This window comes from Oryctolagus cuniculus, chromosome 14 (assembly GCF_051225735.1).
Source record: "Oryctolagus cuniculus isolate XC-2025 breed Fujian yellow rabbit chromosome 14, ASM5122573v1, whole genome shotgun sequence".
Taxonomy (NCBI): domain Eukaryota; kingdom Metazoa; phylum Chordata; class Mammalia; order Lagomorpha; family Leporidae; genus Oryctolagus; species Oryctolagus cuniculus.
In genome coordinates, this window is record NC_142880.1 from 40,418,710 (window position 1) to 40,443,045 (window position 24,336).

At 43.3% G+C, this 24,336-nt stretch overlaps 1 protein-coding gene across 6 annotated transcripts in view; it reads right to left on the bottom strand.

Moving 5' to 3' along the window:
- Positions 1 to 24,336, bottom strand: part of CTNND2 (catenin delta 2) — a 993,743-nt gene that overhangs the window by 90,371 nt on the left and 879,036 nt on the right. For 5 of the 6 annotated variants that reach the window (XM_089312616.1, XM_051853868.3, XM_089312617.1 and 2 more), the window contains 3 exons: positions 23,353 to 23,526; positions 8,506 to 8,580; positions 7,414 to 7,564 (listed from right to left, as the gene is read on the bottom strand). In XM_089312616.1, the coding sequence (XP_089168742.1) occupies positions 7,414 to 7,564; positions 8,506 to 8,580; positions 23,353 to 23,526 (400 nt within the window). The remainder of the gene's footprint in view (positions 1 to 7,413; positions 7,565 to 8,505; positions 8,581 to 23,352; positions 23,527 to 24,336) is intronic. The other variant, XM_051853869.3, reaches the window with a different exon arrangement.

The following is a 24,336-nucleotide window of genomic DNA, read 5'->3' on the forward strand; positions in this document are numbered from 1 at the left end:
AGGTATGTACTGTTAGGTGCACACAGGGCCTCTGGGCGCCTTCCTCTCCCCTCGTTCCAGGTGAACACTGGTCTTTGGGAATGTGCAGACTCCAATAGGGAATGACCCCATCTTGACCCTGGAGAAAGTCGGCTTCTGCATGGGGCTCTCCTACAGGTTGGAACAGGGAGCTCAGCAGGTAGATAATGAGAGGAGTTTAGCCAGATGTGCAGAATGGATCCTGTGACATGAATGTGCAGGCCATCAGCTGAACAAAGATTACTCTAAGTCAATACAAATATAGGGAGTCAACCACTCTGGCGGTAACACTGTGCAGGGAAAGAATCCTGTAAAGAATGCAAAAGGACCATGGTAACCATGCAAGGCCAGGCTCTTCTCACCAGGCTCCAGAGGGCTATAAGGGAGCCAGGAGGATGCTCAGAGCATCCCAGGCCTGGCATGTCTACCAGAGAGTGTGGCAAGCAGCCACCACCCCAGGAAGTGAAGGAAGATGCTAAGTGAGCTTTGCCAATGCTCCCTGTGGGGCTGTGGTGGCTCTGCCAGCAGGAAACCCTGGCAATGACTGAGCCTCACGGAGAACGCATTACTATTTCCTTCCCAATCCAAAAACTCTTCCCAAGCAGCAGCAGGATGAGTTTGATTACAGCCCTGGACTGAGTGAGCATCTCGGCTGTCTTTCTTTCCTCTGTTCCCCGGATGCTACAGGAAGCAGCTGAAAAGGTACAACTCTTCTACTCTTCTCTCTCTCTCCTTGGGATTCCCCAAATTCCTCTAGATCTGTTCTTCATAACAACTAACTTGTACGATTCATCCATCATCACATGTGTCCTGGGGCCTGCCATGGGCATAGCAAAGGACTAGGCATTGAAGGACTTAAAAACAAACATGTCACCCAGTCCCCACTGCTGCTTCTTTTTTAGTTGAAAGGCAGAGTGACAGAAAGAGGAAGAGTGAGAGAGAGAGAAAGAAACAGACATATCTCCATGTCCCACATCTTTTGCCTACCCAGGTGCTTCAGGAGGGAGCTGGATCAGAAGTGGAGCAACCAGGACTCAAACTGGCACCCTGATATGAGATGCCAGCATCCTGCACCACAATGTCAGCTCCCTGGTTCCTGCTTTTTATTTCAGTGGGGAAAGATGCAAGGCAAGCACAAAGACAGAAAAAAAAAAAAAAACTGTGCAAAGCAGAAATCTAAGACAAAAGAAAAGAATTTTTATCAAGCAGGTGCCACACCCAAGGTCTGAGTTCAAGCAAAGGGTCTTTGTGAGCTGGGGTTTGAATAAGAGGTGCCAGTTCATGTATGCTTTCAGTTTTTTGTTTGGTTGGGTTTTGGCAGCGGAGAGGATTGGGGGGCGGAGTGGAGAGGGAGGGATGGGGAGGTTGGATTGGGCTAAAATGAGCATCTGCCACTTTGCCAGGAGCTGTCCAATTGCTGAAACGGGTGGTGTTTTGCAAAATTCATTGAAGCGATACAAAAGTGTTGGCTCTTTTCACTGCAGCTAAATATTACCCTTGTTTTATTTTTTACCCTACTCAGGACAATGAATGTTTATTGAAAGTTTCAAAGAAATATATGACTGTGCATTAACTCTAGCTACTGAGCCACACCATTAAGAAAAAGAGTTTATCATTAGACGTTGGTTAGACAGGAGAAACTTAGTTCAGTCATTTGTTCAGCAAATATATGTGAGGTCCCTGCCACCATCTGTTGCTGCTCCAGGTACACACAGCAAGTCAGAAGTTCCTGCTCTCAATGTGCTTACGTTCCCATGGGGGAGACAGACAAGAGACAAGACCAACAGGCACTATGTTACGTGCAGATGCTGCCTTCCAATGGGGTACTTTCTGATGAATCCATAATAAGATGAAAATATCAAATCAAAAAAATATGTTTAATGCACCTGACCTACCACTACAGTTAGAGTATAGGTTTCATGCCAAAACTTACGTTTAAATTTACTATCCATTGTGAGGTGGTAAATGGGTAGAAACTTTGTCTGACTATGGTGTTTGCAGGTGAGGCTTTTGAAAATGATTAGGATTAGTTAAGTCACTATAGGTAAATCCCATGATCGCATTACATACAGGTGGTTTGGTAGGAAGGGGGAGAGAGATCAGAAGATATACAGAGATATACACACATGTACTCATGTCTTGCCATGTGCTGCCACATGCAACATTGGGACTCTGCCAACAAGAAGCCATCACTAGATGTGATCCCTTGACTTTGAACCTCCAGAACTGTGAGACACAATATACCTCTTATTCTTATAAAGTTACCCAACCATAGGCATTTCATTATAGTGACACAAATCAGACGAATACACCCACAGAACACCAAAGCTTAGTTGCAAAGTCTCCTGTGGAATATCTGCTCTGTTCCTAGTTGTGGCTGCATGGCTCATGGCACCTGCCCAACATCACAAAGGATGAAGGCAAGATTCACTGCACAGTTTTTACTAAGTATGTATCAATTTCAAACCATTGTCAAGTTGAAAAATTAAGCTGAATCATAAGTTGGAGAAAACATTTGTATCAGAAAGTGATCAGAGCTGATGAGAAAAATTCAGCAGAGAGAGGACCTAGGGGTGGAATTTTAAGTGTGGTGACCAGAAAATCCTCTCTTGGAAAAGCAACATATGAGCAAAAATCTGAGACAGGTGGTGACTGAGCTGTGCAGACACCTAGAGGAGGAGGATTCCAGTGGAGAGGGTGGCAAGTTCAATGCCTGAGGCAGGCTCTTGTGATAGAGGAACTGCAGTGAGCCACTAGGTGCAGCAGTTATGGATATGGAGAGGAGTGGAAGGTGAGGTTGGAGAGGTAACAGAGAGCTGGATCCAACAGGGTCATATCACAAAGCTCTAATGTTATACTGAGATGTAGAGGGTGCAGCGTGAAGAGATAGCATGCTCTGGTGTAGACTGTAACAGGGTGACTCTGCTTTGCAGTGAAAGCTGACTGTAGCCATCGGGAGACATGGTAGGAGGCCACAGTCATCAGCCAGGTGAGAGATGATGGAAGGCTTAGACCAAGAAAGCCATGGAGATGGGAAGTGTCAGCTTCTGGGGAAATTCGGAAAAAAGACCATATTTGCTGACAGACTGGATGTTATGTTGGGGGAGTTGGTTCTGAGTCAAAGAGGACGGCAAGATCTGTTCCCTGGGCCACTGTAAAACCACTGGAAAGACAAATTGCCATTTGCTGTCATGGGGAAGGTTATGGAGTGAACAGGTGTGGGCAGATGTTGTGCTTGAGATACTTATTAGGTACTCAGTGGACAGACAGGTAGACAAGAGAATGGGATTCATGCCAAAGTCATCTATTTGAGTCATCAGAATACAATGATCTTTGAAACTATGAAACCAGGTGAGGTCACCAGGTTTTCAGTGGCAATGACAGAAAGCGAGAGGAAGTCCACACTTCATCTTTTGTTGTTGTCCTTGGCTCAAAGTCATTGCCAGTTCCTTCTCAAGGTGTAAAGTCTTAGATAGCATTTTCCTACAAAATCACTGTTTTGCACAATATTAAAGTAAAAGAGCAAAAGACACGTTTTCTTTCTCCTAATAGACTTCAGTACTGCTTTTTGTTAAATTCCACTCTTCTTATTTAAGAAAAATGTTATTGATTCCATAAAGCACCTGACTTAGATATTTTCACAGCTGTTTTGAAACGATCAGCTCCATTTCCTGCCTGGTGACATCTAGAAGTAAAGGCTCAATTTAACAGTAGCAAGATGCAGCTCAGAATGTTCCGACCCAGGAGAGAGCACGGGATAACTGGCTTTTGAGAAGGAAGAGGTGCCTAGGAGCTAGAAAACCAATCAATAGTTCACTATTTTGTTATATTTTAATCCACTGAAAGTAATAAAACACACAAACTTACAATACCTAGTAGTTAGTATCCAGGCGGGAGACTGATTAGCTATTGATTTTCCTCCCTTTATAGAGGAGGGATAGAATTTCAGGAAAGCCCCAGTGTGCTTCTCTCTGAAGTAACTGTGTTAGGACAAGAGGACAGCGTGTGGAGAGGGTACCTTGACCTCTGAGCTAATAACTTTATTTAAATACACAAAATATAAAAAATCCACAGACAACACTTACACTCAAACTAAGCACAAATATCACGCTGCAGGTTTATCTCCTATTCAAGGATCGCACATAACTTGATTTAGTAGACACAGATTTGAAATCTGGCTTCACTGTGAATAAACAAATGGTTGAAAACCTGCACATCTTTGGTTTTCATTGAAGGATATGATGGATATTGCAAATGGGAAGGGAAAAAGTGGTTGGTTCCTGCCTGGGTCATGGATGGCCTAGTATATCACTCCTGGTTTCCAACTGCCCCAGAAATGCAGACTTGTACTTTGTCTGTCATCTTATTTATCCTAGTCCCCCGGAGGCAATAGAGAAGCTGTACCCTGGCCATAGGGTTGATCCTGCTCCCCACTGCCTGGCCTCCAGATGCTGCCCACCCACACCTGTCACCTACAGCCAGGCTGTCAGACTTCATGATGACAGTGACCTGACCAGCAGGCCTACAGATCTCACCTCCTGCATACCAGATGCCTACCTGCTGGGACAACAGCCTGAGAAAGCTCATGCCGTTCCTTAGCAGGTCCCTGTGCGTTCACTGTTCTTCAGGCATCAATTTGCCTTGGCCTGGACACAATCCTACTTACAGAGGCAGGCACCAGAAAGCTGCTCTGACCTGGCCTCCCATCACTGGCTCCTCTGGTCACAAGAGGCCCCTGGAAGGCCTGGAGCATACCAGTCTTATTATTATTTTTCCAACAACTCCAATCTTGATCTCCTATTTAAAATCACAGCCCAAACCAGATATCCACATGTAGGAGAGTGAAACTGAATCCTTATCACACACATATGCAGATATCAACTCAAAATGGATTAAAGACTTAAACATAAGGCCTAAAACTGTAAAACGACTAGAAGAGATACAGAGAAAACCTATATGAAAGTGGTCTGAGCAATGATTTCTTGGGTTTGATCCCAAAAGTTCAGGTAACAAAATAAAAACATAAAAACAGGTTTGCATTGAACTAATAAACTTCTGTATAGCAAAGGAAATAATTAACAGAGTGACAGGAAAACTGACAGACCAGGAAAAGATCTGCAAGCCATAAGTCTGATAGGGATTGATTCATCGTCTATCTATCAATGAAAAAACGTTCAACATCACTATTCATTAAGGAAATGCAAATTGAAACCACCATGAGATATCACTTCACAACAATCAGAGTAGCTCTTAACAAACTGATGAACGTTAAAAAGTACAGGTAAAGGCGTGGAGAAAAAGGAACCCCTGTATACTGTGCATGGGAACGTAAGAGCTGAGCCATTATGAAAAACTACATGGAAGTTCCACAAAACACTAAAAACAGAACCAGTGCATGATCCAGTAATCCCACTTCCGTGTTCACTGCAGCACTATTCACGAGAATCAAGAAATGGAATCAACCTAAGTGTCTATCAACAGATGAATGGATAAAGAAAGTGTGGTTTCTACACACGATGGGATTCGGACTTAAAATAGGAGGAAATTCTGTCTTTTGTGGTAACGTGTATGGACTGGAAGAACATCAGGGTAAGGGCAATAAGCCAGGCACAGAAAGACCAATACTGCATGATCTCACTTAGATACAGAATCTAAAATAAAAACAAACCATTCGAAGTTGAGAGTAGCATGGTGTTTGCCAGAGGAGGACAACCAGGGCAGTGAATGTTGGTCACAGGGTATGTTTTGGTTAGGCTGGAGGAATATGGCACAGCTTGGCTACCATGGCTAATGAAGCATTTTACATTCCAAAATTACTAAGGAAAATTAATGATTTTGTTGACTTTGTATCTCCTCTCTCTGCTCTCTTGAATGCAAACTCTACAAGGCCACGCTTGCCATGAGTTTTACTCTTTGGGCCTACAGCAGGCCTGGAACAAAGCGAGTCATGAATACATGCGTGTTGAATAAATGGGAGGACACAGGGCCTCTTTAGTGCCTCTCTAACAGAAGGGTCCTCTGTGGTGAGTGCCAAATTGAAGGGACAGGAGCATTTTTTCAAAATAGGGTTCCAGCACCAGTATGGTCTCAGTCAAAATAAACGAAAAATTGAGAGAAGAGTAACACACAACCCATGAAAACCACTCAAATCATGAAGCAAATGAGCACCTGAGAGAGATTCAGGGGACTGGGGTGGCACAGGGGTGATGAGCACTGGCTGTTTTTCATTTGCAAAGATTAGAAATGTAAACAAAAATTGCATATTCCTCTAAATTCTAAAAGAAATCAGTATGCTGGATTTAAACCAGCAGAGCTGGTAAAACCTAAGCTCATACTAATTTACTAATTCACTTTTAAAAATTCTATTCTTGGCCGGTGCCGCGGCTCACTAGGCTAATCCTCCGCCTTGCGGCGCTGGCACACCGGGTTCTGGTCCCGGTCGGGGCGCCGGATTCTGTCCCAGTTGCCCCTCTTCCAGGCCAGCTCTCTGCTGTGGCCAGGGAGTGCAGTGGAGGATGGCCTGAGTACTTGGGCCCTGCACCCCATGGGAGACCAGGATCAGTACCTGGCTCCTGCCATCGGATCAGCGCGGTGCACCGGCCACAGCGCGCCGGCTGCAGCGGCCATTGGAGGGTGAACCAATGGCAAAGGAAGACCTTTCTCTCTGTCTCTCTCTCTCACTGTTCACTCTGCCTGTCAAAAAATTTAAAAAAAATTTCTATTCTTTTTAAACAATTCCATTTAAAATTCTGTTTTTCCCTTTTTAATTTTTGAGATAGCATATGTTTAATTTACATTATAGCCAAAGGATTAATGCCCCAGTAAATAAAGAGTCAACAAAGCAAAAGTCAAAGACCATAGTTCAGCAGGAATATAGTTAGGGGCTATAAACAATAATCAGATGAAAAGACAAAGTCACTCATTGAAATTTTAAAATAGTCATAGCTCATTAAAACTATAGTAATGTATAATTCTTAATGATTTGTTTGACAAAGATTTAAAACACAGATTGACAGAACACAATATTTGCAGCAAAACAGATATACAGACACTTGTTTTTTCTTCCTTTTTTTTTTTTTTTATTTTACCTGTATGTATAAGGGAGAACATTTGGTATTTGTCTTTCTGTGTCTGGCTTTTTTTTACTCGACTTGATGGCCTCCACTTGCAGTCATTTTGATTCAAATCATAGGATTTCATTCTTTTTTGTCATTTTTTCCATTCTTTTGCGCACACACACACACACACATATATAATGTATATTACATTTCCTTTATCCATTCATATGATGCACTGTTTTTCACACATGCATGCTCTGTAGATTCAATCACATGCACCCAGCAAGAAAATGCTTCCACAGAAAAACTGAGATGCTATGACTCGGGTGAAACTTACCAATGAGTTCCTTATTTCTGACATCCAAGGCCATGTTCCGGAGCGCCGTGGCCACGGCGCACACCACTCGGTCATTGTCTATTCGAAGCAGCTCCACAAGGATGGGCAGGCCTTTCTCTTTTCGGACGGCAGCTCGGATATATACTGACCACTGCAACAAGAGGGGAGGCAAGGACTTAGAAATGGGGTGGAAACCATCTCAGCAGATAGTGCATACGGGTTTTCAGGCCGCTGTTTACAAGAGCCAGAAAGGTTGGCTTGACAACACCTAGTTATAGAATAGGTTGAATACGTTAGACATGCATTTAAACATTCTGAGTTTCTTGTTTGCCTTCAGCATATGCTACAGGTTTCAGGGTTAATCAGCAATCTCTATTTTGTTTCTCTTGTGACTGTGACCTCACTTCTTGAGTTTTGGAAGCTAGGTGTTATGATGTGTATACTCGGTGCTTTGATATATGAAGTTTGGGACAAGAGGGTCCCAAGCCATGGATGTTCAGAAAAAAAAAAATTCATGACAAGGCCAAACATTTTTTATGACTTTTTTTTAAAAAAAAGATGATTGTGAATTTGGAGGTGGGACATAGAGATGAGTTGCTGAACATGCTGATGCTAAATCCTTGGCGGAACAATAAAGGTAGGAGTGAGGAGAGGTAAATATGATGCTGAGAATTAAGTGTGAAAATTGAAAGATCTTTTTTTTTCAAAATCAAGATCAAAATGTACCAGGTCAAGGTTCATTACTGAATGTCTTACTCATGAAGGAAGATGTGCAGTTTGTTTTGGGGTATTGGTCACAGGCCACTAATGCTTCTCATTGAAATGTACTCGCAGTATCAGGAAGATAAAGCATTTGGATCTTTCTATAGCATCCCAGAGAAGTGTATGATATTAAAAAAATCGATGGATATAAGGGTTTAACCTGTCACAATCTCATTTATGATCTGAGAAAATCATTCACAAAATGAGGGTTTGGATTCGGTGGCCGAGTCCTCCTGGGGACCAGTCCTTCCCCACCGCACCCCCCACCCTGCCGCCGGGCCCCCTCCACCCCCCTCCCCATTGAGGCAGGCACCCAGAGCTGGCTCTCACCTGTGGCAGGCAGGGAGCCCCCTCTGGCAGTGAACGTAGGGCATACGCCATGCCTGCCACATCCTCAGCCCAGCCCTGCATGAAATATGAGATTAAAAAAAACAAACAACTTCATCCTGTCCTACGTTAGAAGTCACATTCACATAGATTCTTATTACACCAACTAGTACCGTAGGCTTCGCTCTGGCTTCCCTGTAGCCTCTGGATCTAGGATGCCCAAGGGGTGGGGAAGCAGACAAAACTCACTAATGTGGCTCTTGGTGGAGGGGATTAATTATAGCCTCACTGTCAGGGAGTAAAGAGATGGGTAGCCAGGAAATCGCAGACATGGAAAAACACTGTGTAGGGAAGCTGCTTCCCAGGATTGGGGTATCTCAATCTGATACATCTTGCCAGTGTGGAAGCTCTTTCTCCTGTACCCAAATGCCAACACTCATTGATGCATCCAATCAGCCTGCTACCACTTGTGCCCCTTGGGTCTCCAGTGTCCAGCCCAGAAGGGACTAGAAGTCTGAGCTTATGCAGCCCATTCTTTGCGAGGCTCTTCCCAAGACTAGGGAGGGGAGGTCAGAAAAGGAGGAGAGTGGAAATCAGAGTGTGGGCTCCATGGGGACAGTTGCAAGGTGAACATCAGCAATAAATCAAAACACCATGGAGATCGTGACCCATTGACACTGGAAATCTCTTCCCAAGCACCACTTCTTTCCAAGCTTCTCGCTGTTGGCTTACATATGTGTGATGTCATAATTCTTCAAACCCCAAGGAGGCTGGCACTATTACATTACAGATGAGGTGATATAGACACAAAGACGTGAAATCTGACCACAGGGCTTGCCTGTGTCCCCGATCCCAGAACCTGTCACTCTCGAAATCTGGTTCTTTTGTTTGTGGTGTCTTTACTTCCCCTTCTGCCATCATCTCATTCCCTCTTGCAAATCCTCTGTGTTCACAGGCTGCCTTGCCCTCTCTCTCCATCCTTTCTGGCTGTATGTGAACCGAGAAGAGAAGGGACAGGTGTGGCTTTGTCCTTCTCACAAGACCAGCTATTTCACCATCCCTGGTGGGTGGAAAGATGTTTTGGTGTCTGGAGAATAGTGAGAGTCCTTCAGTTTTCTTGGGAATAACTAGAGAGTAACCAATAAATGGTTATGTAGGGTCAAAAACGTGTATGATTTTTGATTTGAGAAAATGGTCAATGGTGATATGTTCTCCCTGAATAAAAAGGGTTGACCAGATGAAGGATTTGACACATACTGATGCACAGAAAATAACTTTTACGATAAAACTATTGTAGCATGTGTAAGATTTCTAATATTAACAAGGTATATAACTACTCAGAATAAGTCATTTATGGCCGGCGCCGCGGCTCACTAGGCTAATCCTCCGCCTTGCGGCGCCAGCACACCGGGTTCTAGTCCCGGTCGGGGCGCCGGATTCTGTCCCGGGTGCCCCTCTTCCAGGCCAGCTCTCTGCTGTGGCCAGGGAGTGCAGTGGAGGATGGCCCAAGTCTTTGGGCCCTGCACCTCATGGGAGACCAGGATAAGTACCTGGCTCCTGCCATTGGATCAGCGCGGCGCGCTGGCCGCAGCGGCCATTGGAGGGTGAACCAACGGCAAAGGAAGACCTTTCTCTCTGTCTCTCTCTCTCACTGTCCACTCTGCCTGTCAAAAAATTAAAAAAGTAAAAAAAAAAAAAAGAATAAGTCATTTATATTTCATCCCAAAGGTGCTGCAAGTTTGTACAAGCTTGTGATGCTGTTGAACGTGGCAGCTTCTCACTTCTGGAAGAAGTCACTGGGAACCCAGTGGGAGTTGAAGACAATGCAGAGTCGAGAGAGAGAAAGGCATGATCCAGAGAAAAGAAACTGGGAAACAGAGAATGTTTCACAGGCGCACAGTTTGCCTGCAACCTAGAAATGCACATAGAATTCTTGCAAAAGAGAGACCAGCTTTCTTGGGAAGTGCGCAGGCCCTGCCATGGTTACAGCGGAGTTGGGGCTGCTAAGAGTTTTAGTCAAAACTAAAGGAAAAGGATGACACAAAAATAGACAAAAGATTGAGCACACGTATCATGACTTAGAAAAGTTGAGCTGGACATCTTGGGGCAGAACTTTGACCTTTTGCAAAGAGAACAAGAACAGCATGTACTGAGCCCATACAGAGGGAGGGGCAAGTAAGGTACGGACAAGCAGGCCCCTGAGAAGTCTGGTCCATGACACAAGATAGGATGCTCAATGGAGAAGGAGGAGAAACAGGAAGAAGAGAATGGGGTGGCAGGGGGAGGGGGAGGAGAAGGGGGAAGAGGACGAGAAAGAGGAGGATGGGAGGATGGAGAGTGTGGGGAAAAAGAGGAAGAGGGGTAGGAGGAATGCCCTAAACAAGTCCAAGGAACCCTGAAATGCCCCTGGACATGTCTCCCCATAAGGGTGAAGGGCTAAGGATCAAATCCCCCTTGAAGATGGCAGAGTGAGGAGTCCATAGCAACTTGGATTGGCAACTTGGATTGGATGGGCAATGCTGCCCATTACGGACACAACACTGGCTAAGTAAGCTCCAAGAGAGTCTCTGGTACCATCTGGAGTGTGGGCCACAGAGCAGGAAAGACAACGAGATTGGCTGGTTGGGCAGCAGAGGGCTCCTGCAGGGCCCATGTGACAAGGGGCAGCCCCTGAGAGTTCCCCAGGCTTGAGTGCATGGGGTGCGTAAGACAGCCAAGGCAAGAAAGCTAAGGACCCCGGGCTACACAGGGTTCCCTAGGTCAGGGAACAGGTGACAGATTAGAATGGTGGCCATGGGCCGTGGCTCTCTGGAAGACGTGGTTCCACCTCAGGGGAGTGCAATAGGAAGGGAGCTGGCATGGGTCAAACAAGCACCTTGGATAGTGGCCAATCATCAATCACTACATCCAGGTGTGTCCCACACAACAGGCAGCATAGGACAGGGAAATGGACACCCAAACCCCAGCCCCTGTGCGGGAGAAGACTGCGAGACCCCCAAGTTCAGAACCAAGTGCAGGCAGCAGGATAGGTGGCAGCAGCCACACCTCACGTGGCCATGCTTTCAGGTGGAAGGAATTGAACTGGACTGAATTTACCCCACCCTGTTTAGATTAAATGCTTTTCATTTTCCTGCATCAGACAAAATGAAAGGTCTAAGATGAACCCAAAGTGAGCAACACAAAGTTTCCTGGACATTAATATGTGTCCAATAAATTTCCTAGGGGTATGCACTGAGGGTTTGGCAATAAAACAAAGTCATATAACAAAGTCAAATAACATTTTAACCCTTTAAACCGAGGCTGCCTCATTCTATGGTGGATTCCCAGAGGTTTGACTTTCAAAAGTCCCAGCCCTGCTGTAATTTTTCCAAAACAGCCTCCCCTGTTTAAGCTAAGGCGATTCCATTAAGGTTGATTGATGTTCCTGAAAGGAGATTAACTGTAATTTAACTCACTTTTCCCTCTTGAAATATTAATATTTTGCTAAATAACTAAAGACAGTGTTCTCTTTTAAGAACTAAATATTCTCTGCTGAGGCTGCATCCATCACAGTGTTAAAATTCTGAATTTGTTGATTAATTCTCTACACCTTAAAAGAACTCTCATGCTGGAAGTCTGGTGTGCATTAAAATAGTTTTCTGTGACATGATCATTTTCTCACTGACTTTATCTAATTAGCTATTTTCCCACTTTCTCTTTTGACACAGCAAAGAAGTCACATTTTAAAGCCAGACTCTTCCAAATACAATCTTTCAGAAACATTTTGATGGTTGTGTGGTGTCACAGGGCCACAATGTGCTTGAAGTTTTACAGATATAAAATGAGAAATAAATACAATGAACTTGGTACAGGTTACAAGAGGTTTTGGGATATTTTTCTGAAATTTTTTACAGTATCATTCTTTTCACTTGGCATCTCATTCCAATAAGAAGGCAGAGAGCATTTCTTCATTTGCTAAAAGAAAGCCCATTTATTCAGTTTTAGTGGGCAGTGGCTTATCATATAAAGAAGGTTCAAGATGGTCAGAAAGCATAAGTGATTATCTGAATTATTATATTCTTCCCAGTTGGAAAAGAATTGCAGTTCATGGCTATAATGAGATTTATGAAGCAACTGGGCGGTGTTAGCATCAAGCCTTTCAAATGGCTTCTCTGCAATGGATTCAAGTATCAGCATGTCAAGGGATTACATTTGTGTTTTCCAAACCACAAAATCTGTTTTGAAAAGTGGTATCTGTAATCAAGAGGACTAATGAAGAATTTCCTTACATTATAAAGCAATAATCCATATTTAACAAATAAAAATGTTGGCTCAGGTAAAGGCAGTCATTGGCATATTTTAAATATTTTTTTCTTGTCTGTACTTTTAAAATGTAAATCAAGCCGGCACCGCGGCTCACTAGGCTAATCCTCCACCTTGTGGCACCAGCACATCGGGTTCTAGTCCCGGTTGGGGCGCTGGATTCTGTCCCTGTTGCCCCTCTTCCAGGCCAGCCCTCTACTGTGGCCAGGGAGTGCAGTGGAGGATGGCCCGAGTACTTGGGCCCTGCACCCCATGGGAGACCAGGAGAAGTACCTGGCTCCTGCCATCGGATCAGCGCGGTGCGCCAGCTGCAGCGCGCCTGCCGCGGCTGCCATTGGAGGGTGAACCAATGGCAAAGGAAGACCTTTCTCTCTGTCTCTCTCTCTCACTGTCCACTCTACCTGTCAAAAAAAAAAAAAATGTAAATCAGGTTAGTGCAAAGAGTAACTTTATCACATGTGTTCCTGAACTGCTGAAATATTGCTATCCAAACTAGAGAGTTTCTTTGGAAGAAATGCATTTCATTTATTTGAGGGACAGCACTTGCATCAGTAGGTTTACTCCACAATAGTGGAGGCTGGGCTGGGGCCTAAGCTGAGAGCCAGAAGTCAACTCAGGTCTCCCACGTGGGTGGCGGGAACTCAGTTACTTGAGCCATCACCGCTGCCTGCATTGGCAGGAACCTGGAATCAGGAGCTAGAATCTGAACCTGAATCTAACAAGGTACCCAATGAGGGATGCAGGCTTCTTAAGCCATGTCCTAACGCTAGGCTAAAAGCCTGCCCTGGAAAAATTATTCTGATGTATGAAGAAATAAAGAAGATCAAGCTCAACAACAACAACAACAAAACTCCTAGGATGCACCCACTATGCACAAGTACATCTGTCCAACTCTCAAGCTATCTCAAGGATCAGTAATTTTCAATTTAAAAAAATCCTGTCTTAAGAAATAAAACTTTCTGAACACAGACAGGAACTATTTTGATTGTGAATGTCATCGAATATTGGAGATATCATCACTGCGTGCAACTGGCATTTAGAAATGCCCTTAAGGGAATTAAATTTGACCCTGTTAGACAATGGGCATTGCATGGCTCCTACGTGCTCCTGCGACATTACCTTGTGGACACACGGTTGAGAAGGGGACACTGACAAGACAGAGACTGATAGAGGCAGTGGACACTCCTGCCCAGCAAACAGGATGTTGATGGGGAAGTGCAGGCTGCTTCCATGACATTTTAGTTTTTGTTCACTATAAGTAAATGAGAGTATTTCAGATGTCTCTTGTTCTTACTACACACCAAATCAGAAAACTTCTTTCATTTACCCTTTTTCTTAAAACATGATACCTCAAAGGTGGAAGGGGGACGGACTTCATTCTTTCTTTTGGAGCTAGAAAACATGCTGTTTGGGGGGATATTTAGCAAATTCTGCTTTTGGTGATGGGGTGGGGGAAATCAAAAATTAATCTTTAGGGCATGGTCTGGAGGGGCCACGTTGATGAGATCTTTCAGTTTTATGAGCATAAAACACAGGTTGTGTTGAAGCTCTCCTTAGTAAGGTAGCTTTTCTAAGATATGGAGTATTTCATTTTATAACATAAACTGAATATACTAGCAGATTTTTGTCTCTACAGAGGAAAGACTTTTCTTGAATCTGAACTTTGATGACCTTGATCCATGCAAATTCTGTTCCTTGCTTTTTTAAGATTTATTTTATTTGAAAGGCAGAGCAACAGAGAGGGACAGAGATAGAAACAGATCTTCCACCCACTGGTTCACTCCCCAAGTGTGGCAATGGGTGGTACTGGGACAGGCAGCAGCCAGGAGCTAAGAACTCCATGGCTTAACCCACTGTGTCACAACCCCAGCCCCTGGCGGGCTGTGGTTTTGATGGATGCCAGGAGCTGAATCCAGATTAGGAGGAGGAAGAAATAGGTGTGATCTGGGCTTTCTAGGAGAACATTTCTTGCAGTGAACCTTGTTCTTGTTCCTTTGTTTGTTTTGCTTCCTGCTGGTACACGGTGATGACAAGAGCAGTCTTATAAGTTAAATGCTGAAGATAGCCAAGAGTTGTCAGCCTGAGTGAATTACTCTGGGGAAGGGAGCTTCCCGCCTCAGACACCTGCCCTTAACTGTGACACCAACAGAAATAGCTTCTAACTTCCTTGAGCTCTTGCATACTTGGGGGTCTTGCTGTTAAACAGCGAGAATTTTTCCAAATAGAAGTCTTTGCTTCTGCATTAAATCACTGAATTCTAGCCCTAAGGATTCAAACAGTGATGTTGGAAGTGTGCTTCCTCACTCCTTGCCACTATGTAAAAACAACCTAATGTATACCCCTGCACCTGTTCATACTCCTATCACAGAATCTGTAAAATGGTTTTTTAAAGACTTTTAATTCACTTATTTATTAACAGCAAAAGACCAAGTCTTATTAATCACTTTATCTCAATTGTCTTCCAGTTCCTCATCCATGATTGAGAATACAAAATGCTGAATTGATGAAAGAAGATGTCAGGCCAACTTGCAGCACCAAGTGCATAGAGTTTAAGAAGAGCTCTCTCCACAGAAGGACCTACGCAAAAGGATCAAAGCCAGTGCAATCACCGGGGGGGGGGGGGGGGGGGGGCTGCGAGTTCCAGCCACTTCCACCAAAGCTCTCTTGGGGCTTCAATGATTATGCTCCCCCTCACTCGTCTTTCTAAGGCCAAGCCCACCTACTCTGTAGCCCCTGTGTGTGGTGTAGACCCTCTGACTCAAGCTTGCTCACCTCTGGGACTGGGAGAACCAAATGCTGAGGTGACATCTCCCGAGCTACCATCACTTCTGAATCATGCCTTCTCAACTCCACTGAAGTTCTCATGTTGGAATTCCTCTCTGGTGTGATGGTTTAGGTGACTGAACCGTGTCAGTGCACAGGTTAGCTCACATCTTGAACTGAGCTCAGAAGAGTTTCATTTACAGATAGTTTTGCAGCTACTCTGTCTCAGTGATGTCTGCTAGTTTCCTTTAAGAACTGGTTGTGTCTGCTCAATACAAAACTAAAATGAATTTAACATACGATGAGCACAGAGGGCTCAGCTGTTTTCTTTAATGCTCTAAAGATGTTGCTCATGGTCTTGTCACTGGCATTGCTGGTGATCAGAAATCCATTACTTTCTTATCTTTGTATGGAACATGTCTTTTCCCCCTTCTGCTTATGAGATTTGTTTTTAAGCAATTTGATTATGACGCACTTTGGTTTAGTTTCTCAATGTTGGTTGTGATTCCTCGAACTACCTGGATCTGTGAGTTGATAATTTTAATTTGGAAATTTTCCAAGCATAATTTCTTCCAATATTTTTTCTTTTCCGTTTTCTCTCCTCTCATTCAGAGAGTCCAAGTACACATATATCAGACCACTTGATGCTTACTAATGATCTTACCTCTTTTTTTTCTTTTTCACTTTGGATAGTTTTCATCATCTTCAAGTTCACCAATCTTTTCTTCTATAATGTCTAATCTGCAGTAATCACATCCCAGGTATTTTTTTATTTCAGGTATTATACTTTCAACTCTACAAGTGCTATTTGGGTCTTCTACATATTGTTTCTATTTAACATTTTGAACACAATTATAATTTCTTGTCTAATTTTATCGTCTGCATCAGTTCTGAGTTGGTTTCTCTTCATTGTCGATTTCATTTTATCAAAAGTTTGGTTGCAAGATGATTTTAACTGGATGTTAGATGTTAATTTTAATCTGGAGGGTGCTAGATCTTTTTATATTTCTAAACAGATATTTTAAAGCCTCATTCTAGGATGCAGTTACTTGGAAACTGTTGATCCCTTTGGGTCTTATTTTCAAGATTTGATAGAAAGCATTAGAGCATGTTTACTTCCAGGGCTAATTATCTATCCCTCAGTACTGAGGCAAGATCCTACAGTGTGCTGTGTAGAATGGCCCATGGATTTTGACTCCAGCTCTTGGGAACATGCACTATACCCACCCTTACATAAGTGGGTTTGTTCTCTAATAATTTCAGGTAGCTCTTCTAGCCTTGGTATTTCCCCTCATCTGCATGCCCTGATAGTTCTCTGCTGAATATTGGAGGGGAATCCTCTGCCTGTCTCCAGGGTTCTATGTGTGGCTCTCTCCCACTGGGCACTTGGTCCTATGGAATCTGGTCTACATGACCTCAGATTCTTAGCTCCATCTCCTGAACAGAGTTTACTCAGCTCCTCTGGTTCTCAAGGCCATGGCTTGGAAACTCTCCCAGGGGAGTGAATGGAGACAATCCCAGGGTTCAGCTTGCTTGCTTCCTATCTCTGAGATCAGTGTTCTTCATTGAGTAGTGCTGGGTGTCTCACAGAAGAAACACACACACACACACAGACACAGTTTTGTATATTTCTTTGCAGTTTGTTATAGTTTTTTCTTAAAATAAGGTAAATCTGGACCACTCCATCTTGGTATCTAAGTTGGAAGTTCAAGTCCTTCTGGTTCTACCACTTCAGAATGGAATTTGGTAACTTGGGACTTAGTGGGGGTTCTCTACAGTTGATTTGGACACACAAGGCATTACAATAGATGCAGTCCACGCTGTCAGTACTACCTGTGATTAGGGCAATGCACCCCCCACCTCTTGGTCTTTAGGTTGAGCCTCCCTTGTCCTGTTTATGGCTCTTCATCTCCTCTGAGTGTACTGTGTAGGGACCTGTTGAGAGTAGGCAGAGTCCTCAGATGACCGCTGTTTATTCTGGTCCAGTTTCTCATCCATTAGGCATGATGCTTCTTGTCTAACTTTCATCAGAATCTTTTCAAAACTCTTATTTTTTTGCCTTTAAACCTTATGCTTTGCAACACACCGTTAACTGGGACAAAGACAAGTCACTCTGTCTTAGATGTCAAATCATGCTTCTTCCATTTGTTGCACTCCATTTATCTGCTGTGGTTCACTTTCACAGGATCCATTAACTGTACAGCTATGCTGAATTTGGTGTCCAACTCAAGGCTGTTGTCCCTGTCTCTAAGGACAGGTCTCCAATTTCCCAGTTGTCTAACATTTTGTATTTACTGGGTTACAAGTCCAGAGAGTCTGTCTTCACTGTATCTATTAGCTCACTCAATTTAAAAAGATTCATATCCAAGTATTTTTTATTCTATCTTATTTTTAAAGAAATGAGCAAGTAACAGACTGCTTGCAATTAGTTGGATTTTGGGGGGTATATTGACTATACAAAGGTGTTTAAATGTTTGTCTTGATAGCAAGTATAGTTATATTTTTATAGTTCAAACCCTGGACTTTCATAAAGTTCAACTTACAATAGAAATATTCCATATATGGGCACTGAATGAGCATTCATTCATATCTTAGAAATCTTCAAACTACTATGCCCAACTATTTTAATATTCTGCAACAAACAAAACCATTGTAGTGGAAATGAGAAAAAGGTAACTGAAGTCCATGTTGGTTAAGAAAAACATTTATCACTTAGCTTCTTCCATAATAACATTATGCTTTTCGGCTGCTCATAAACCAAGTAATGCATGTTTTAAAGCTTAAAAAGTGTGTAGGGCCATTATGAAGATCTTAGTTTGCTAGTCAGTTTGCCACAAGAAAAGAGTATCTGTGTTCTTCCTATAAAGAGAAATTATTGTTTCAGACGATGAAGTCTATAAAAAGCTGTCTCCATGCAAAAGTCTAATGCCTTCCCTCCACATTTCTGTTTTTGTTGGGTCATAAAAAGTTAAGGACACTAAAGAAATACCACTAAACAGCTGCTATAAAAACATTCTTAGAACTCTGGCTTTCAGACAGTAACAATGTTTGTATGGAATGTTGATGATATTGTGTATCCTAGGTTAATATTTTAATTATTCGATTTTTTTCTGAAATTATCTTTTTAAAGTAAGCATTTCTTTGCTTGGTTTCTGCACAAATCATTCTCAACCTCCTTGAAATTACAAAAATTTATTAATCTTTGGCTTAATGATAACATTCTCAAATCTCCCATAAGAATTTTCCTCCCTCCCTTCCTATGTGGTGTGGCAAATTAATTAATTATACAATTGATGGCAATAATGTGATCCACTCCTAGACAACCTTGCATGTCTGTATTTTAATAAGAAAAGTCTTACATCAGTATGAAGACACTTACAACCAAGAGGCTGCCTTGCCTGAGGACGATCTAATTTTCCTAGAATTATTAGGGAAGCTGACATTTCTTACAAGGAAGACTGAATTCCTAAAAGTCAAGATTCGACTTTAGTCATTGAGATGGAAATCTTTCTAAAATGCTTTCCGTCTTCTGAAATTACTAGAAATAGGGGTGGGTATTGTGGTGCAGTGGGTTAAGCTGCTGCTTGGGATAGCTGCATCCCATATGGGACTGCCTGGTGTGAGTCCCAGCTGGTCTGCTTCCGATCCAGTTTCCTGCTAATGCATCCTGGAAGGCAGTGGGTAATGGCTCAAGTTCCTGGGACCCTGAATTCCACATGGGAGATCTGGATGGAGTTCTAGGATCCTGGTTTCAGCCTGGTCTGGCCTTGGTTGTTATGGGCATTTGGGGAGTGAACCAGGAGAGGACCGCCCTCTCTTCTCCCTCTCTATAATAAATGAAAATAAAGATTAAGATTATTAGTACTACGGCCGGCGCCGCGGCTCACTAGGCTAATCCTCCGCCTAGCGGCGCCGGCACACCGGGTTCTAGTCCCGGTCGGGGTGCCGGATTCTGTCCCGGTTGCCCCTCTTCCAGGCCAACCCTCTGCTGTGGCCAGGGAGTGCAGTGGAGGATGGCCCAGGTGCTTGGGCCCTGCACCCCATGGGAGACCAGGAAAAGCACCTGGCTCCTGGCTCCTGCCATCGGATCAGCGCGGTGCGCCGGCCGCAGCGCGCCGGCCGCGGCAGCCATTGGAGGGTGAACCAACGGCAAAGGAAGACCTTTCTCTCTGTCTCTCTCTCTCACTGTCCACTCTGCCTGTCAAAAAAACAAAAAAACAAAAAACAAAAAACAAAAACAAAAACAAAAAAGATGATTAGTGCTAATAATGCACAATGATGTTTTGGCCTATGACAGGCTGCCTATGTATGGTGCTCCCATAAGATTACGTGACATCTTATTTTATATGACATCTTAGCTCATGTAAGTGCACTCAGTGATGTCCACACAGTGACAACACAACCTGCTGAAGCATTTCTTAGAACACATCCCTCTGAGCAACACATGACTGAATTTACTTTCCCCAGCTCCTCTGTCTTTTCTCTTTGCCATCATGGCATCCTCTCTGACTTCTATGGACATCATATGCCTTCCTCTTGGTGGTATTCCTTGTACTTTCTAATTAGTATCTTGAAACCCAATGTGGACTGAGAAGTCCAACGGTCATAGTTTTTGAACTTAGCCTAAAACACAGAATAACTTTTATGATGTTGATTTCAACTTTTCTAGAACCTTCTGCTTTCTTCTTAGCAGTTTCTACATTATTCATAATAGAAAGATTTCTGAAATAAATGTCCTCTGGATATGGTGGGGTGGCTTTCACACTGATGATATTGGTGTTGAATTAATGTATAGATTCATGTACTAAAAATAGCAAAATGTTGATGAAAAGGAAATACTGAGAACAATTATCATACTTCTTTGATAGTTCTCATTATCAAATCAAAAGTAGGAGAGATTTTGAAAACATAAAAATAGCAAAAAAAAAAAAAATCCTTTAAACCTATCATTCTCTTACTTGAACATTAAGTTCCCAGGTGCACCTCAGCAGCTATCCCAGATGACCTGGCTGTCTTTAGAACACAGAGCCTGGTAAAAAAAAGTTTGACATTATAGTAACTGCACAACTGGGCAGTGCTGTTGAGATCTGCAGCCTGCAAAGAACTGCTGTGTTGAGACACTGCAAAATAAAACCTCTTCTATCAGGTTCACATTGTATCAATAGCATATTTCCTTCTGAATCAAAGAAATAAGGGATCATAATATATGATCATCTGAGGACCTCTGGCCTCTAATATGTGCTACTAAATTTTTAGTGATTGATAGATGTTTTTGAATAGAAAACACTATTATCCACAAACATATAGATATTAGTTGAGTTGAATGCTTGCATTTGAGCTATGTTTTGTTTTGTTTTGCTCAGCCAAGCACAGGGCCAACCAATGGACATGAGGAGATAAGTGGAAATTGGGTTCTGCCCTTTAGGGTCTTACAAACCAGATTCTCTTCTCAGCAGGGACTCCCTGTGTGAGTGAAGGAATAACTGGTGCCACGGATCCTTCAGTTGATGTAGGTGTGCTGCATCTCCCTGTGTGCTACATCCCTTGTGTCTCCGCTGCCCAGATTTTCTGTCTGACTGCTCTTGAGAAATCTGATTACAATCCACCTTGGTATAGTTCCCTCATGACTTTTGTACTTTGAAATTCCCTGAGCTTCTTGGATCTGTGAATTTATATTTTTTTTCAGTAAATGTAGAAAAATGTCTATCTTACTAAGTTAAGCATTCTCTCTGCTTTTGTCTTCCTTTGTCTCTCGGCTCATTTGGAGACTTTAGGTGCATGTATATCTGGCCACTTAATGCTCACAGGTGCATTCTACCTGCTTATCCTTTTGTGCTTCCTTTTGGATAGTTGCCATGGCTGTCTTCCAATCCTCTAATCTTTCCTTCTGCCTCATTTAATCTGATGATAATCCCATTCTTGTAGTGTTGTTTCGGGAATATTTTCAACATCTAGAAGTTGGTTTTTAAACACATATTTACCCTATTCGTACTTAATGTTTTGAACATATGGAAATCAGGGTCCAAAGGTTGTACTCTTAGATTCAAAACCCTCTAGTACCCAAAGACATTTCTTCATTTTTAAATAGTTACAACAAGGGCCTAAGTATTTCTCAAGAAAAGTGACAATTGGTAAAAAAAAAATTCCTACCTTAAGATGACACATTTGATCTGCTACCATCTAGACTTTTGTGTCTTCATCATGCCTGAAGCCCAGAGCCTACTTTCTGACGCCTGTGTCCATCTAGTGCTACAAGGCAGGGGAGTGAGTAGGGACCTGCAGCATGCGAGTATTCTTGGTCAAAAAGTGACCAACCACTGGCCCATGAAATAGTGCTCCCCTCCTTGCTTCCTGTGCCATGACTGATCTGCATGATCAATCATGATGAGGCAGCCACAGTCTTCTGTGAAGTGCTCCAATTTGCTCAGACTCACCACACCCAGAAAAGGTAGGGCCCAGGTGTGAAATGCAATTTGAGTCAGAGCTTCCTAAACCACATGAAGTGTAGAGTGATACGGGATCAAATGGCTAGTTCAAGGAACTGAATTCAATTCTCATTTCCTCCCTGGTTATAGAAGGCTGTGTTCTGGATGACTGCCCATTGTAAATCTGCTTTGGCAGCTGTTTTCTACTAATCCCTGGTGGAAAGTAAGAATTGTCTTCGTTTCCTGCCCAGCCCAGCCTGAATTCTCCAGATACAACATTAGGAATGCCCAGGGGTCCTTGATTCTTTAAGGAAGAGATGATCCTGGCCATGGCCACGCCTCGGGCGCCAGCTCCATGGGAAATGTCACAGGGGCTAGGCCCTACGTGCTGGGATGTCACAGCCAAGAAAGAAGGAAGCACAGCCGCTTGGACTGTACATAGCAAAGGAAATGAGAGAAGTGACAAGAAGACAGACACTGGAAGGCATGAGCCAAAGGGAGGCTGCACTTGGGTGATAATGCTGAGGGCAGTTTATGTGACATCTTTGACACACACTGAGCTTCTGAAACGTCAACCTTTAAAGAAAACTAATGTTAACGACAAGAATGAGTTACGAATACCTTGGAACCCCGGCTTTACTATTAAATGAATGGGCTATGATGGCAGAAGTACAAACTTTCTTCCTAGGGGCTTTCCCCATGTACCCTCATTCTTCTAAGAGGCAGCCTAGCTCATGAGAACACTGCTGATGAAATCCTTCCCAGGATGAATCCCTTTCTACCCAATATGAGAGCCAGGAGAGTTTTCTGTGAGAATTAAGCAGAAACAGTGGACTCACTATAAGAACCTCCTAATTACTTTCCAATTAAATTGCTTTGATATTTTTGCCAAATATAATCAAAAGTATTATTCCTTGTAAACACAAACTTTAAATAGGTAGTTGATTCTTTTTCCTTGAGGCTAGGACCTGGTATAACCGTTTAGGGGTTCATATGGTCTTTTCTATACTCCCTTAACAGCCAACGAAGAGTGCCGTCAGAACGTCAACATGTCATGGCCATCCCTGAAAACAGAGTCGCTCAACCACATAAAGAATGGAAAGTATTTCACGGCATTTTCAATGACTACCCCCGCATCTCATCCTCGGGGCTTGTAGTAGTCTTCAAGGACCCTGCGCTCTTAAGAAGAACTTTTTAGTGGAACATCTTTCTAAATCCAACAGCTCCCTATAATTGGTTTTGCTCTACCATCCTTAAAATCTTTATGAGGATTGCATTCTTCAAAACTAGACTTGTTTTATTTTCTCAGGTCTTGCTTATAAGTCCAGATTTCTTTTTTATTGTAATGAACTAGTCGTACCTTCCAGCTCCCTGCTGCCAAGTTCTGCAGGGCGCCTGCCGCCCCTTCCAGCGTGTCTGGGTTTGAGCACTCAGAGAGCAGAGTGAGGTAGGGTTTGACTATTGACGGGTGCCACAGCATCTGGATCCCTTTTGGTGGTTCTGCACAGTCAGGAAGAGGTCCTACTCCATCCCACTGGTGGAAGAAAAATGAGAGAGCAAACACCTTTAACATATTTACACTTTCCAACATTGCCTCCCACAAACATTGCAGACAGACACACAGCAAAGCAGGTTTCCTAACATCTGGTGAACATCAACAGCATGGAGGGTACTGCATTAGCAGTCCTGGGACCACCCAAAATGGGAGAGCCATTCCTGCCCACGGGAGGGGGTCTGTTGAGAGTGGAGGGGTCAGTGTATGTCCTTGAGTGAATGTAAGTGGCAGAAGGGGATGAGCTTATGGCAATCAACTCTAACACACTGTAATAGGAAGGAAGGAGGCGAGCTGGATTCCTGTTGTTTGGGCAAGGTGGAAGTAGGCTAATGATCACAGCTGTATATTTTATAGTGAGCAAACCACAGGCATCACATTGTTTAAAAACTCAAATTCCATCACTTCTAATGTGTAGGGAACAGTTTCTGCCCAAGCACTCTCAGTTGAGGACACACTCCTGGACACAGGGTGTGGCCACAGGAACTGATTAAGGATAGTAAGTGACCTATTACCAAGAAGATCACTGAGTACTCATGGGGACATTGGCTCCCATCAGGGCATGCAGCTACTTTCCCAGACTTGTTTATCTAGTAAACCAAGTCACAAGGCGCCCCACCAATGTCTTGACAATCATGCTCTGAAGATTATCGAGTAATGTTACAAATAGTCTTAGAGGTACGTGAGCACACGCATGCGCTGTACAAATGGCCGTTGCAATCCTTGTAAATGAAAGAGGCACTCTGGGAACCTGCAGGTGGCGCTCTTCAGAGGAAGAGTCCCCATCCCCTG